The sequence below is a fragment of the Aspergillus mulundensis genome (genome assembly GCF_003369625.1).
Source record: "Aspergillus mulundensis strain DSM 5745 chromosome Unknown scaffold_2, whole genome shotgun sequence".
In the NCBI taxonomy this organism is placed as follows: Eukaryota; Fungi; Ascomycota; class Eurotiomycetes; order Eurotiales; family Aspergillaceae; genus Aspergillus; species Aspergillus mulundensis.
Genome location: NW_020797890.1, coordinates 1,087,522 through 1,103,071, shown reverse-complemented (window position 1 = coordinate 1,103,071; position 15,550 = coordinate 1,087,522). Strand labels below are relative to the sequence as shown.

Genomic DNA, 15,550 nt, shown 5'->3' with positions numbered 1-15,550 from the left:
CGAGCGGCCATTGATAACATGTTTCAGTCAGACGCGGAGACGGATATAGCACCTGGAATATGAGTAGACCATATCAACGCGAATTGGCTATGTATAGTTTTAGTGCACTCATTACATTGGCCGATAAATGAAAGTGGGACACCGAGTTGCTGCTTTTAGGGTTGATGTCCAAGTACGGATGGATTGGATCATACTATTCCGAACTAGATAGCAAGCCAAACAAGATACCCTTATTACATCAAATTCATCTCTCTGCGACGTATTATCAGACTTCGACCTGGGAAATGGCCGCTCCCGTAATCCTGTACACAAGTTAGCACAGCCGCCTTTCTCGTTCAAGGTACTTTGTGAGATGTACATGAAAGACCCGTTGGAGGGCTTAGAGATAACCATGGCCTCCTTCAGCTTCTCCTCATTGATATCGGGGAAGTGCTTCAAGTAATACCCTTCCGTCAACGCCTTCGTCACTGCCTCGACCTTAGACTGTGGTAGCATGTGGACAGTACATCCTCCCCATCCGGCGCCAGTCAATCGACTGCCCCATGTCCCTGCCTTGCGGGCGATAGCACATATCTCGTCAACCTGGGGCGCGGAGCATTCGTAGACGTCACGACACGAATCCTGAGACTCATTAAGTAGCTGGCCGAGGTAGTGGATGCGTTTGTCGTTTAGGGTTGAGTGGTTGGCGAGGCAAGCCTTGAAGTCTAGGACGCGGCGAGCCTCCTTGAAGCAATGCAGGGCTCGCTGGCGAAGCAGGAACCGCTCTGCTTGGACGGGGAAAGACGAGAGGTATGTGGCTTCAAGGTCAGGTACGGATATGGATAGCAGCTGGGCGATTTCCTCGCGCGTGTAGCCGTGTTCCTGGGTGAGGATGTCTTGAGTGGCCTGGATGACGGAATCGATCTGGTACTCGAGCGGATCGCCGAGGCGGCCTTCTTTCCGCATGAGTTCGTTGTGGAAGGTGCGGAGGCTGTACCCGAGGGAGCTGCTGTCCTTGGGAAGGCTGAGGCCGTTTGCTTTGGCGAGGACGACAGAGGCCAAAGTGCATTCTGCGACGCGGAGGTTGTAGTGGCGCGGGGCTGTTTCGGCCTTGTTGGAGGTGACGAAGCTCTGGGCCATGAGGAAGGTGATTTCCTCAGAAGCCTTGGGAATGGCGACATGCTGGGCAGAGAAATTGGGGAAGAATTGCGTATAGAGGAGGTATCCGCGGCGTGAGAAGATGGAAGCTGCTTGGTCCATGCTAGATGGCCAGTTAGCAATTGTATATCATTAAAGGCAGACAACCTACCCTCCAGAGTAAACGCCAACAGCGCGCTCTGAAACTACAGCAAGATCAAGCAAGTCCTGCTTGGAGACATCATGGTTGTTCGCCTTCATAACTGCGAGAGCACTGGAGCACACGAAAGCTGCACTGCTGGATATACCACCGCCAGGGGGGACATTTCCGTCCACAAGCACCTCCATACTGGCCGGGACAAATAATTCGGCATCTTTGCGCAGAAATTTGAGCGCACCAACCAGACCAGCCTTGAAGTAGTTCACCCACTCATGCTTCTTAGGGTCGATTTCGACGTCCGAGTCCTTGGGCACTGTGAACTCGCGCGTCGGAAACTTGTCAGGCAGCACATTGGCAATCTTCACAGTCGATTCCGAGCCGACGGAGGGGGCAACTTTGACGGCGATAATTACGTCGACGCTGACGGCTGTGGGCAGGACATCGTACAGGTTGTAGTCGATGTGCTCTCCGATGATGTTCACGCGGCCGGGGCTGCGGGCGACGAAATCAGGGCGATGGTTGTAGTGCTTGTGAAACTGGGAGACCAGATTGTTAAAGCGCTTTAGGTGTTCTGGAGAAGCAGTGGTGGCAGAGGCGTCGTCGGTGGCATAGACCTCAGCGATGGATTCGGTTTGGGGAACAAGTTCCTGCGGGGTCGACATGGCGGGGTAAAGCGAGGCTGCGGGCTAGGGTTGGGATGGGAAGAGCAGGGTTCCTGGAGATAATATACAAAAAAAAAAAAAATAGTAAGCTACAGAGAAGGGAGTGAGAGTACAAGAGAAGAAAAAGAAGGGCGTTCCTGTGATCTCATAGAGGGGTTGAGTCTACTGTGTTTAATTAAACTCGTCCTGAATTGCGGGGACTGTCGTCTGGTGACGGGATGGATTTCCACTGCTACCGTAGTACTCCGTCCATCTCACCGGAGGTTATTCACGGTCCGAATCGCTTGAACCCGACTGCTTCGGCTTAATTGATACCGGGGCGAGATATCTGATGCTAGACTGGCCGGGATTAAAGCAAGACGCTGTTTATTTACCCGATTTTACGCGCTGCTGCTGGTTTATATACCTTGAAGTACCCACTTGGCGATGATTACACAAACCTTTCCTGAACCCGACCTACTTGCCTGATGCAGTTTTTTTTCTCGCACCCATTTGCAGGCGTATTGACCAGCCTACTTCTACTGTCCTCAGAATGTTTTTGCCCTGGGAATGATTATGATCTGTTGGCGCATGCAGGTGGCCACCTTTCGGCTCTGATTATATGGTTTAGCAAAAAGCCAGCAATCAGACCACGCGATCATATACCTGAGTATATCTGGGGTATTAAGACATCTAAATCTGCGCTAGATGACAATGACAAGAATGCCAAGTCAACCTTGTGAATTTGTGAAATAACCTACGGAGTAGACAGCAGGCCGTTTAGTGCACGGTGCACACTGCAGCTGGAGTGGCTGGTGGTAAAGGCCTAAAAATTCAGGCTCTGTAATGCGGCCGATGATCGGAGCGGTGGCAACGCGGGAGCCAATCAGCAGCGGTGCATTTTTCGCCCATCAGTCAGCTAAGCCAGAGGCGGCTAGTCTATGTGGATGGCCCCCGACTCGGGGAGTTTGGGTGAGTGAGTCTTCAGCGTCCGAGCCAGTTCTTTTGCCGGCCTTAAGGGACTTGTCTACTCGCTCCCCGGACCTGCGTTCGACTCATTTTTCTTTGAGCTTCACACTTCCTCCTTCGCTCGCTTGGCCTGGTAGTCATCCTAGCAACGATGATGCCTTTAAGACCATCAAAAAGTGCCCTGCGCACTCTGCACTACCAGAGATACATTGCCTCTGGGCGAAGAACCTTTGCTACTTCTGCTGCGGTCTCGACGCCCCACCGCTTTTCGACTCAGAAGCGCGACCAGAGCACAGCAACGGCCACTGCTTCGTGAGGATTCCTGTGCTCCAAAATATCGAACGTCGTAAATGGCGTGCTAACATTGAATTTAAATAGCACATCTCGTCCCCGACCTAGCCCTGCCTTCAACCAGGAACCCAGCCGCAATGAAGTGTCGCCTCTCCAGAACCGACAGCTCCCCGAGCTCGACGACTCGTATGGAACCAATGCATCGTACAGCTGTGGGAGTTGAACTGATTTAATTTTGTAGCTTCGTCGGCCTCAGCGGTGGTGAGATCTTCCACGAGATGATGCTGCGCCTGGGTGTGAAACACGTCTGTGAGTCATTATCCTACTTCTCTGACTACCCAAAAAGATTGCATGTTGACTGTATTCCTCGATAGTTGGTTACCCTGGAGGTGCCATTCTCCCCGTTTTCGACGCCATCTATAACTCCAAGCATTTCGACTTCGTTCTGCCTCGACATGAACAGGGTGCCGGCCACATGGCGGAGGGTTATGCTCGTGCTTCAGGGAAGCCTGGTGTTGTCCTCGTCACCTCTGGTCCCGGTGCTACCAATGTCATCACCCCCATGCAGGATGCCCTCTCCGACGGTACCCCCATGGTTGTCTTCTGTGGTCAGGTCGTCACTACCTCCATCGGTACCGACTCTTTCCAGGAAGCCGACGTGGTTGGTATCTCTAGGGCGTGCACCAAGTGGAACGTTATGGTCAAATCCGTCGCCGAGCTTCCCCGCCGTATCCAAGAAGCTTTCGAAATCGCCACTAGCGGTCGCCCTGGCCCCGTCCTCGTCGACCTTCCCAAGGACATCACCGCTGGCATCCTTCGCAAGCCCATTCCCATGCAGAGCACTCTCCCCTCTCGCCCAAGCGCCGCGACTCTGGCAGCCAAGGAATTGAGCGAGAAGCAGCTTCACAGCACTATCAATCGTGTGGCCCGTCTTGTCAACGTCTCCAAGAAGCCCGTTCTTTACGTTGGCGCCGGTATTCTCGAAAACCCTGATGGACCCAAGCTTCTGAAGGAGCTGGCCGACAAGGCCAATATTCCCGTGACAACCACCCTCCAGGGTCTCGGTGGTTTCGACGAACTTGATCCCAAGGCGCTGCATATGCTCGGTATGCACGGCTCTGCATATGCCAACCTGGCCATGCAGGAGGCCGATTTGATCATCGCCATTGGTGCCCGTTTCGATGACCGTGTCACAGGCAGCATCGCCAAGTTCGCCCCTCAGGCCAAGCTCGCTGCCGCGGAGAACCGTGGTGGTATCGTTCACTTTGAGATCATGCCCAAAAACATCAACAAGGTGGTGCAGGCGAACGAGGCTGTGGAGGGTGACTGTGCCGAGAACATTCGTCACCTTCTTCCCCTCGTTGAGGCTGTTCCTGAGCGCCAGGAGTGGTTCGATCAGATCAACGACTGGAAGTCCCGCTTCCCGCTTTCCCTTTACGAGAAGCAGACTCCTGAAGGCCCCATCAAGCCGCAGGCTCTGATCGAGAAACTCAGTGACCTCACTGCTCACATGAAGGACCGCACTATCATCACTACTGGTGTTGGCCAGCATCAAATGTGGACCGCTCAGCACTTCCGCTGGCGCCGTCCTCGCTCCATGATCACCTCCGGTGGTCTTGGTACCATGGGATACGGTCTTCCCGCTGCTATTGGAGCCAAGGTTGCCCGTCCTGACTGCCTTGTCATTGATATTGATGGCGATGCCTCCTTCAACATGACTCTGACTGAACTCACCACCGCCGCCCAGTTCAACATTGGTATCAAGGTCCTTCTCCTTAACAACGAGGAGCAGGGCATGGTGACCCAATGGCAAAACCTGTTCTATGAGGACCGCTACTCTCACACTCACCAGAAGAACCCTGATTTCGTCCGTCTCGCTGAGGCAATGGGTGTCTCTGCCCAGCGTTGCACTGCGCCTTCAGATGTGGAGGCTAAGCTGAAATGGCTGATTGAGAGCGATGGACCTGCTTTGCTCGAGGTTATGACCGACCGCAAGGTGCCTGTGTTGCCCATGGTTCCCGGCGGAAGCGGCTTGCACGAGTTCCTTGTCTTTGATGAAGGTAAGTTCCAAAAACGCAAAACAAAATAATGGACTGCTGCTAACGTTCCAAAACAGCCAAGGACCGTGAGAGGAGGGCTTTGATGAAGAAGAGGAACCCGAACGGCATCTAAATCACGTCGATAGCACCTATTACGATTTCTTAGCCAGTTATTGAGTCATTACCGAAAATGACCAGCGATCATTTTGTTGATATCCACGGCGTTTCTGGCGGGTTCAGACGCTAGCAGGGCCTAGCATCATACCTAAAAACACTACCAGGGTCAAAAGTCGAAAATGCTACCGGCCTTCAAACATTTATCCTTCTTGACAGTCTCAACTCCCTGGTTCTGTCGGGGTAGGGGTTGTCTCTACTGACCAAAGATGGCATTCTTGAGGTCCAATATTGCTTGTCTACGAATGCCCTTCGACACCCCACAACCTGAGCTGTCATTGTTCCTTCATCCGAATTCCTCACATCTTGCATGTTATTGCGCTCTGGCCGCTGAAAAGTTTGGCTCGGTTTCGCCTGTATATAATTGTTGGTTTTCGTGCTGTAGGATTTATGCGTATTTGCATCTTGGAAATTAAAAGGCATTATAATGGGCTCAATACATCTTCATACCTACTCTTGACTACCTAGTAAACACCCCGTATACTCTGTAGACTACGGAAAGCTATGACGTTCACTAAACAGGCATGCCATCGCCCCGCGGCTCACGTGACGCTGCTGTGAAAGCCGCTGTCCACATCCGATCAAGGTGAATCAGTTTGATTACTATCAGCGCGCGAGTCCTCCTAAGCTGCAGTGATTACTGCCTGATCGAAAGTAATCACTTCCTTTGGTTACTGTGATTGGCTTTACACACGAAAGCGGCATTTCCTCTTCCTCACCTTTTCGTTTCCGCCTCCGATTGCCTTCCGTCATTGCTTGGACCTCGGATGAGGTAGCTGAACTTCTTATCCTTGCGCAGGATGCTGCGTATCGCTATCTCTCTCTGACTACATTATATTTCGATACTGAACATCCAGCATATATTATATACTCTACAATGGCGTCACTCCCAAGTTTTTCTGCTTTTGGAAGGGCGCGGTCGTCCGATACCTCTCCGCCCGCCGCCTCATCATCGCAGCCCGACCAGCACCACAACATCCAGGAACCGTCGAATGATTCACCGAAGGAAACCGAAACTATCGTCATGAACAGCGCTATTGCAGATGAAGTTGGAAAACCCGATGCAAACGTCACCACGCGACCTGCAAATACCCCGACCATCAACGATGAGCCCCGGAAATGCTGGATTTGCTACACCGACGAGACAGAAGATACTCCACTGAATTCCGAATGGCGATCACCCTGCCCATGTGCGCTGACGGCTCACGAAGCTTGCCTTTTAGATTGGCTCGCCGACCTCGAAAACCCGCGCGCTCGGAAGCGAACCGGCCGCCATGCGAAGATGGTTTGTCCGCAATGCAAGACCGAAATTGTTGTCACCCGCCCTAGGAGCTATATTGTGGATGTTGTGCGGTTGGTTGAGCGATTAGCCGGCCGACTGGTGCTCCCGGGAATGGTATTTACTCTGGCGGGCACTGTTTGGGCTGGATGCTGCGCACACGGAGTATACTCAATGTATTTTGTCTTTGGGACGGATGAAGCCAAAAATATCCTAGAAGAAGCGGCGGAGGGGTCATGGAATCCTGGCCTCAATCTGGGACTGCCGCTTATCCCATTGGTCTTGATCTTCTCCCGGACTCGTTATGCGGAGGGACTTCTTCCTGCTATTCCAGTCCTCTTTTTCGCGACGCATAACCCTGGTCAGGAGCCGGACCTCGATCTCTGGCCTCCCAGTGCTGCTGTGACATTTGCAGCTCTCCCATACATCAAAAGCTTCTACAGCGCCGTCTACGAGAGATTGTTCGGCAAATGGGAGCGGAAGTGGATTACCGAGGTGCAGCCACGACAGTCAGATGTCAATGAATTTGACGATAACGCACCAGAGCCGGAGCCGGAACCAGTGGTGGCAGACGATGGACAGATCCTGATGGAGTTCGATTTGGAGTTTCAAGTTGGTGTGGGAAATGATGCGGATCCACAGGAAGCCCTTGGGTTGCAAGGCGCGAACCAGCAGCAACAACAACAAAACCAACAGAACCAGGGAGGTGGAATCAACGGTCAAAATCTCGTCCACGAGACAAGCAGCCTTGCCGATATTGTCCTCGGTGCGCTCGCTTTCCCAGCTATTTCAGCTTCCATGGGAGGGCTTCTCAAGTACGTCCTACCGAAATCATGGACAACAACCTCGGCTCTGGAACGGGGACGGCCAGGTCTGTTGCAGACCAGATGGGGCCGAAGCGTGATTGGGGGCTGCGTCTTTGTGCTCCTCAAGGACGCGCTAGTTCTGTACTGCCGATGGAAGCTCGCTCAGACTCATAGGCGACGCAAGGTGCTGAACTACGATCGAGCGAAAAAACGGGTGACACGGTAATCTGATTCGCATAATGGCTTTCCACTCTTCATGAACCCGTGATGATGCATTCTAGGCGTTTTGGTGAGCAATTAACATTTTGTGATTTGGCTCGGGCCCATCAGGCTGTGGCGGATTTGTAATTACATATCGTATCAACTGAAGGATTAATTTATTTTTCATTATCAACCATGTATAGCGGCTATGGCCTCATAGGTGGTACTACCGCGCTTAAATTAGCGCACCCGCGTCTTGGTTCCGCCCCGAAAAAGTCTCCCCGATCTTTGAACCACCTCAGCCAGCCAACTAGACCACCCACGACAAGTCCGATCTCGATCAATTGACGCGAAAAAGCCGCAAGTCAATTGATTCATGATGCGTCCTTCAATATCTCCCGTTCTCGCCTCCCTGGCAAACGTCTTCCGCATCCCCCTTTCACAAACGACGCTCCGCCCAACAATCCCCCTTCTGAACCAGCAGACCGCGACACAGCCCAGCAGCCCGCAAGCACAAGCTCGAGCTCCATTCTCGACAACAACTCCGCTGCTCAAGCGAAAGTCGCCCTACATCGATCGGAGAGTCAGTACGTACAACCTCTACCCATCCAACACGGCCGATCATCCGGAAGTCTACAAATACGGTAAACTAACGTCTCACAGCCCTAATTCGATACTTCCTCTACCACCCGCTCACTCCGCGTCCCCTCCGCTTCAGTCGTACCCGTTTCCTGCGCCACTGGACCATCCACCGCGCCTGGCAGCTGTACCAGGCTAACCGCCGGCGCAACCACCAGCTCGAGCTGCAGCGCCAGTGGCAGGCCATGAACGCTGCCTGTGAGGAGCTGAGGACGGGTGCTGGCGATGGAGGAAAGCTGTTCCGCAAGAGCATGATCAAGACAAGAATCTTCAAGGATATGTTCCCCATCGAGTATGGACGGATGCAGACGGAGGGGCCTGGAGAGGGGTGGAACCATGAGTGGAAGAGGGTTGATAAGCCGGTGAAGCGGTGAGGCATGATGTACTTTATGTATTGAGGGCTGTTATATTCGACTGTATACTAGAATTGTTTGCAATGGTGGATGCTTTTGAACGGACCGAATATGAATATGAGTAAAGTAGAACTATGAGAGTTTGAAAATACAACGATAGCTGAAGGAGGGAATTCGGAGTGCCCGTGATGTAAAAAGCCATCAAGAGGTACAAAGGAACGGTATGGGTATCCGGAAAGACATCGTTGAACATCAAGGGAAAGAAACAGGATTGTTAGACATACCATCGAATAAGAATTGAAATGAAGAGAGAAAAGCAAAGCCGCCAGACGCCCAAAAATGCAAGATATATCAAATCAATCAACCAACATTTATCCACGAGTCGGTTCCTCCATTTTCAAAATCCAATCTACCACAGCAGCCCGACGCTAGGCATAAATAAGACGTCTAAAAGATCGATAACGGGTTCAGGTCGGGTGGTCGCTGTCGCGAGTTAATACGTAGATAGGCGTGGCATATACATCCGTTCGTTCATGTCATAGCACAATGCAACATGATGATTTCCGCTTATCAAAGGTGAGGAGCGCGGCGCGAGTTGCGGCCTCAAAGACGTCGTCGACGCCCTCGCCCGTTAGGGAGGAGCACTCGAGGTATTTCCGGGCCTTGATCTGCGTTGCGGTCTCGCTTCCTTCCTTGGGCGATACGAATCGAAGAGACTTCTTGCGCATTTCCTCGATCGCCCCGGGGTTCTCGCGGAGGTCTTTCTTCAGTCCGACTAGAATGATTGGTACGCCGGGGCATCGCTCGTTTGCTTCCTCAATCCACTGCCCATATGTTAGTTACTGGTGATGGTAAAAGCGACAGCGACGGACCTTGATCTTGACGTTCTCGAGAGAATCAGGTGTATCGACGGCGAATCCGATCAGGATAACGTGCGCCTTGGAGTAGGCTAATGGTCGCAGTCGTTCGTAGTCTTCCTGACCGGCCGTATCCCATAGCGCTAATTGGACTGACCGGCCATCTACCCGGCAGTCTGTTACGTAGCTCTCGAATACTGTCGGGACCTGAGGTGGATTAGATATATGATCAGGAGATATCGGCGAAGAGAAGGAGACAACGGACATAATGCTACACGATAGCGATTAGTATTGGAGTATCAAAGGGATAAATGGACAAAACTCACTGTAGGAAAGTAACCCAATGTAAAGACACTCAGCAGACTCGTTTTCCCACAAGCGCCGTCGCCGATGATCACCAACTTTCTAGATAGCGATAGGTGAGCACGACTCGACTCCAGGGCCACTAAGGACCGATAACCACGTGTGAGAGCATGGGTCGTGACAGGGGGGCCTATAGATACCTTCGCATCACATTGTCATCCTGTTGCTGGGCCATTTTCACGGTGATGCCGGGGTGGTGGACTCAAGCCTTCTTGAGATAACAGAGACCGGCAAAGGCAATCGACAAGGCAGAAACCAAACGGGCGGAAGCCCTCAGAGCAGCGGGCTTGATCTCGGGGGTATTTAAAGGTCAAGGACAGAAGACGTCGGAGCAGATGAAGAGGGAGGAAAAGAAGGCGAGCTGGGCTGAGAGGTTGAAGACGACGCCGTCCGTCCCCTCTCCTTAACAGCTTTCACTAAACAGCACAGCCTAACACTACTGTACTAGTAACCGCTGCGATGCAATCAACGGATGGCGTTCTGGAAGGCGGTCGACGGGCGCAAGTAAGACGAGAAATGAAGACAATCTAGGCGAGATTTCTTGTCCGGACCGAAACTGGTTTTATATACTTTGCTAGAGGAGTAGATAGTTGTTGATGGTGCTATTATTATTAAAAGCGCTTTGGAGGAGGACCTTACCCACTTCAGAGGGTTGTCTCAGTTCAGGATGGAGTCCATGCTGCTATTTTGATACACTGACGGACAGTGTGGTTTTTTTCTCTCCCGTATTAATATTCAGTCAATTATGCTTCGGAATGGCCGAAGAAAAGCAATAATATCAAGCTGTCGTGTCGTGGAGAGAGATGAATGGCAGTACTTTGCTTCCCCACTGGTTGGTTGTCATACGGTCTGGTCTGTAGGCCTGGTTGCCTAAGAGCAAGAGCTGTCTGGCAATGAGATCGACCCTTACACTGACACAAGTCTCAGCTCAGCTGGCTCGGGCTCGATCCTCAACTCTTATTTCCAGTTTAACGCCCGTTGAATCTAGATGCGGCGTCTGTATCCCTGCCAGGACACGGTACTCCGTAATCAGTAAACATTGTCAATGTAAGGCGCCCAAGGTACATGCTTGCAGGGCTTCTCGAAGGCTCAGCCTCTTTCAACGAAGACTATGGCCTATTGTGTATGGATGTACTCCGTAGTCAATGAGGGTGCAGTGCATGATGACTGAATTGAATAGAATGTATGGAATAATAAGAATAAGTCTTTATATTGTCAAGGAGCTCGCTTATAGCGGCTATCAAGGCTATCCCTTTGCGGCAGGGCAACCATCCAGAGCCCAACACCCGGCGTTAACCCAGTCATCATAGGTATCCTCCCTGTCTCTGACATAGTAACGATACCTACTCCGTACCTATCCAACCCTCGCTACTCATTCTCGGCCTTTCGTGTCCCCGATCTCCCTCCTTCGACCTGGTCCGTTTGGCTGAGCCGCCCGGTCAATTTCCACCCCTCTCTCCGCCCTCACTTGGAGGCATTGTACCTTGGCTCCCCACCAGCCACTTGAGGGCGCTTTTCTTTCAATCGCGACGTCAAGCCTTGACCTCTATTCCTGTCTCACCACTCCCTTTCAACTCACTCTGCTGTGTTTCTTTTAAGAACTGCTGGTGAGCCCTCTGAATTTTTCCACGCTCACTCTCCGGAAGGCTCCTGCTTCCGCCCTCGCTATTCCGGTCCGTATCTAACCATTTTGCTCCGCCTTCTCCGACAGCTCCTGCTGTGGTCGTCGGGCTTAGGAACCTTGGAGGCTTAGGTGTCTACACCTTTCCCCGCGCAAACAACATATGATCCCATGTCTACTCACGCCACGCCCGGGCCAGCTTCTAGTTCCACAATGTCCAGTCATGTGCCCGCCGTTACCGCCCCTACATCCTCTACAACTCGCGAAAACTCGGCACGTAACGATGCTCGCACCTCCTCGATGCCCGAATCAAAACCCGTCCCAGTGAATCGCAAAAAACAGAAGCGAAGAGAGAAGGCGGCTCGCTTAGCGGCGGAGCGTCAAACGGCAAACGGACATGCGCCGAGTGACACATTCGACGTCAACGGCTCCGGCTCGACGGTACATGATAGCCATGCATCGCACGAACAAAGAAGTGGCGGTGACTATAACACAAGTGAGGGAATGTTGAATGGACATGGACACGACATTCAACAGCTCCCACATCCGTCCGAATACGACCTGCAAGGAGCGATGGGCCGGAAATCCAAGAAGAAACGAGGAAGGAAGGTTCGTAATGGTTCGCAAGCAAGCTCAACTCCGCTGTCGACTCCGTCAATATCACTATCGAACGCTCTACCCCCGCCTTTACCCCCGCATTTCGGGTCCCAGTCCTCTTCGAAGATGATCAAAGAGCGCAGTATCTGGAACACTTCGACACAAGAAGAGCGGGAGAATATTAAGACCTTCTGGCTAGAATTAGGCGAGGAGGAACGGCGCCAGCTCGTCAAAGTGGAAAAGGACGCGGTGCTGAAGAAGATGAAGGAGCAGCAGAAGCATTCGTGCAGCTGTACTGTGTGCGGTAGGAAACGGACGGCGATCGAGGAGGAACTCGAAGTCCTTTACGATGCGTATTACGATGAGCTGGAACAGTACGCCAACAACACTCAAGGGACATTCGAACGAGGACCTGCGATACTTGCACCTCCACGACTTTACCAACCGCCGCTGCGGCCTCCCGGTCAACATACCCACACACACGGCCAGTTTCATCCTTCACGAGGTCGAATCCCTGAACCGCCCGAAGAAGACGACGAAGAACTGGAGGAGGACTACGACGAAGATGAAGAGGATGATGAGCCGTATAGTGACGAGGAGTATGAAGAGGATGAAGGGGCAGCCGCGCGCGCCGACTTTTTCGCATTTGGGAATAGTCTAACTGTCAAAGGTAAGCCACCTAGGAAATAATTCTGCTAGGCCTGGGGCTGATTTCGGGTTCTGTCTCTGCTTCATTACATTCAGATGGAATTCTCACAGTTGCAGACGACCTATTAAAAAATGACGGAAAACATTTTATCGATATGATGGAGCAATTGGCGGAGCGCCGCATGCAGCGCGAGGAGGACACGCAATACGGCATAGCTGCAGCACACCAATCTCTTCACAGCGATCATAACCATGGTCCACTCGACGATGAGGATTACGACGATGAGGAGGACGAGGACTACGATAGCCAAGAGGAGGAAGAATACGAGGAAGATGAGATGGTTTGCTACAAAATCTACAGTAACAGAACTTGGACTGATGTGTGATAGGACGCCATGACGGAAGAACAACGCATGGAAGAGGGCCGACGCATGTTTCAAATATTCGCAGCTCGAATGTTCGAACAGCGAGTGTTAACAGCCTACCGCGAGAAAGTAGCTGAACAGCGCCAGCAGAAGCTAATCGAAGAGCTTCTGGAAGAGGAGAACCTGAACGAGCAACGAAACGCGAAGAAAGCTAGAGAAGCCCAAAAACGAAAAGACAAGAAGAGACTGGCCAAGTTAGCCAAGGACGAAGAGAAGGCTCGAAGAGAGGCGGAAAAGGCCGCGGAGGAAGCTGCCGCCAAAGCCGAGCAGGAGAGGAAGCTCGAGGAACAGCGGAAGAAGAAAGAGGAGCAACGGAAGAAGCGGGAGGCCGAGCGGAAAGCTCAGGAAGAAGAGCGCGCTCGTAAAGAGGCCGAGAAGCACAAACGACTGCGAGAGGAACGGGAAAGGCAGGAGGAAGCTGAACGGAGGCAGCGCGAGCAGAAAGAGCAGGAGAAGAAGCGACGGGAAGAGGTTAGGCGAAAGGAGCGCGAGGAGCGTGAATCGAAAGAGCAGAAGGCCAAGCAGGAACGAGAACGAAAAGCCCAGGATGAACAGGCGAGGAGAGAACGGGATCGACTTGCGCAGGAACCAGGCAAACGGGCACCGGGACTGCATTCCGTGCCAGGACATCAGTCATCCCCGCTTCCACAGTCTGCGATGCCTGTGGTTCCCAAAGCTCCAACACCCGCCAAAGGTCGACGTTCTTCCCAACAGGGTTCACATAGCTCGTCTCCACGTTCTCAGTCAGCCAGCGTAGAGGCGTCCCAGGTCTCCCCTCGGTCGGTTCCTCTATCCCATTCATCAGGATCATCCTTCTCCAAATACGGCCCTAGCCATCCCGTCCTCCATCCTCTTCCGGGAACACCCATGTCTCCTCTGGGTCGAATTCATCCTCCTGGGCTTTCTCCATCCAACCCCCCTGGACTGTCGGGCTTGGTTCCTCGGCCTTCAATGGGACATGACTTACCCACGTACCCGCCGCATTCGAGTCCGTACATGAACCAGCTCCGTGGATTCCCTGCTCCCAACGGCATTCCGGTACCTCCAGGGATGAACGGGGCACGTCCAATGGCCCCGGGTCGAGGATTCCCTCTTGATCCGCCCGGTCTTCCTTTCCATGCTCAACAACCGTTCTCCGGCATCTTTTCACCGCAACCGAGTGGTTCACCGCATGGCCATTCAAGACATCCGTCCAACTCCTATGAACGATCTCCCCTTGACACAGGCGCTCAGCCGTTTGCGATATCCCGACCTAGCCCTATCAAGCGTCCACCTAGTACTCAGCAAGAGCAGCAAAGCTCTCGAAGAGATATGGATGACCTAAGCGCCCAATTGGGTAGCAGTGCACTGCTGGATGATTCCGATATTCCCCTTACTTCCTCACAGCTCTCCCAGTCTCTCCCCGGGACAACGCCCGTTTCCTCAATGCCAGGTCCGACGCGAGCCAGCTTTACCGGTTCCTCACTGTTTCCGGAACCTCTTAGCGGTGAGTCAAACTCCGTACCTACGAGAATACTAACTCATGATTTTCAAGTGGCCAAACATGGCAATTTCCCTGTCAGCCCTGTCTTGGGGGTAAATACATGGGGCGCGCAGATGCCCTTTGGAGCCTCGTTCCCCGGTGGTCCAACATGGGGATACGTGCCTGGTTAGTATTCGAAAACACGCAGTCTCTCACAGCTAATGTGGAATTAGCAACCAACAACTGGCCAACCAATAACAACGCTTTTGGTAGTGGCGTGCATCATCGTGCGCACACGTCTCGGCCTGTCGCGATTCGACTCATGGTAATTCAGGCCTGCAAACAACTGAGCACCATGAGTCCTTCAAAGGGCACAGACGGCTATCACGATGTCAATGCGGTTCTCCGGCAAGTCGAAATCTTACGACCCTCGAATGAGCCTGAGATTTCTCTTCAGGAGATGCTCGACATTTGTGATACAGAAGGGAACTCGCATAATGGAGGCGGGACGTTCTCGATCAAAAGCGGCCGCCCCGGCGATCTTGTTAAGTTCGAGCCAGACACCAACAACACAACTACCGGCCACCGCGGCAGCATCGTCCCTGGTGAGATTGGGAGTCCTGTTCCTAGCAGCACCATCCCGGCCCTCGGTGGGATTAATCTCAGTACACCGCCATCTTCTGCTCTTCGGCAATTTTCTTCTCCAACCACGGGTTTCTAGTCTAGGCGTTTCGGATGAACCAAGGGGTTCTCTCAGTCAGCTTTCTTCTTCAACGTTTTGGGACGGATCATAAGGTTCTCATGGGTCAAGGTTTAAGCGTCATCTCATCTTCATACTATCCTCTTCCCCTTTCTCTCCTCCGTCTTTATCGATTCTTCCTCCAATCACCGACTCAATCTCCTCCCCCT

The 15,550-nt window shown here is 52.6% G+C and overlaps 6 protein-coding genes across 6 annotated transcripts; 4 read left to right on the top strand and 2 right to left on the bottom strand.

Moving 5' to 3' along the window:
• Positions 1–265: 265 nt before the first annotated feature.
• Positions 266–1,938, bottom strand: DSM5745_03038 (galactokinase galE; the record flags this gene model as incomplete). Its single annotated transcript, XM_026745054.1, has 3 exons — positions 266–302; positions 359–1,240; positions 1,289–1,938. 3 exons carry the CDS (start codon positions 1,936–1,938, stop codon positions 266–268), a joined length of 1,569 nt encoding a protein of 522 aa, XP_026605920.1.
• A 1,102-nt stretch (positions 1,939–3,040) lies between these two features.
• Positions 3,041–5,349, top strand: DSM5745_03037 (acetolactate synthase catalytic subunit; the record flags this gene model as incomplete). Its single annotated transcript, XM_026745053.1, has 5 exons — positions 3,041–3,198; positions 3,265–3,363; positions 3,419–3,486; positions 3,552–5,237; positions 5,294–5,349. The coding sequence occupies 5 exons, from the start codon at positions 3,041–3,043 to the stop codon at positions 5,347–5,349; spliced, it is 2,067 nt and encodes a 688-aa protein (XP_026605919.1).
• Positions 5,350–6,267: 918 nt separating this feature from the next.
• On the top strand, positions 6,268–7,701 carry DSM5745_03036 (RING finger domain protein; the record flags this gene model as incomplete). Its single annotated transcript, XM_026745052.1, has 1 exon — positions 6,268–7,701. The coding sequence occupies one exon, from the start codon at positions 6,268–6,270 to the stop codon at positions 7,699–7,701; it is 1,434 nt and encodes a 477-aa protein (XP_026605918.1).
• Positions 7,702–8,055: 354 nt separating this feature from the next.
• DSM5745_03035 (mitochondrial 54S ribosomal protein mL40) lies at positions 8,056–8,689 on the top strand (the record flags this gene model as incomplete). Its single annotated transcript, XM_026745051.1, has 2 exons — positions 8,056–8,263; positions 8,340–8,689. The coding sequence occupies 2 exons, from the start codon at positions 8,056–8,058 to the stop codon at positions 8,687–8,689; spliced, it is 558 nt and encodes a 185-aa protein (XP_026605917.1).
• A 515-nt stretch (positions 8,690–9,204) lies between these two features.
• rho2 (putative Rho GTPase Rho 2) lies at positions 9,205–10,063 on the bottom strand (the record flags this gene model as incomplete). The annotated part of the gene is made up of 5 exons (XM_026745050.1): positions 9,205–9,492; positions 9,541–9,732; positions 9,791–9,796; positions 9,852–9,930; positions 10,029–10,063. 5 exons carry the CDS (start codon positions 10,061–10,063, stop codon positions 9,205–9,207), a joined length of 600 nt encoding a protein of 199 aa, XP_026605916.1.
• Positions 10,064–11,722: 1,659 nt separating this feature from the next.
• Positions 11,723–15,367, top strand: DSM5745_03033 (putative stress response protein Nst1; the record flags this gene model as incomplete). Its single annotated transcript, XM_026745049.1, has 6 exons — positions 11,723–12,776; positions 12,806–13,095; positions 13,144–14,665; positions 14,714–14,827; positions 14,875–15,306; positions 15,363–15,367. The coding sequence occupies 6 exons, from the start codon at positions 11,723–11,725 to the stop codon at positions 15,365–15,367; spliced, it is 3,417 nt and encodes a 1,138-aa protein (XP_026605915.1).
• Positions 15,368–15,550: the final 183 nt, after the last annotated feature.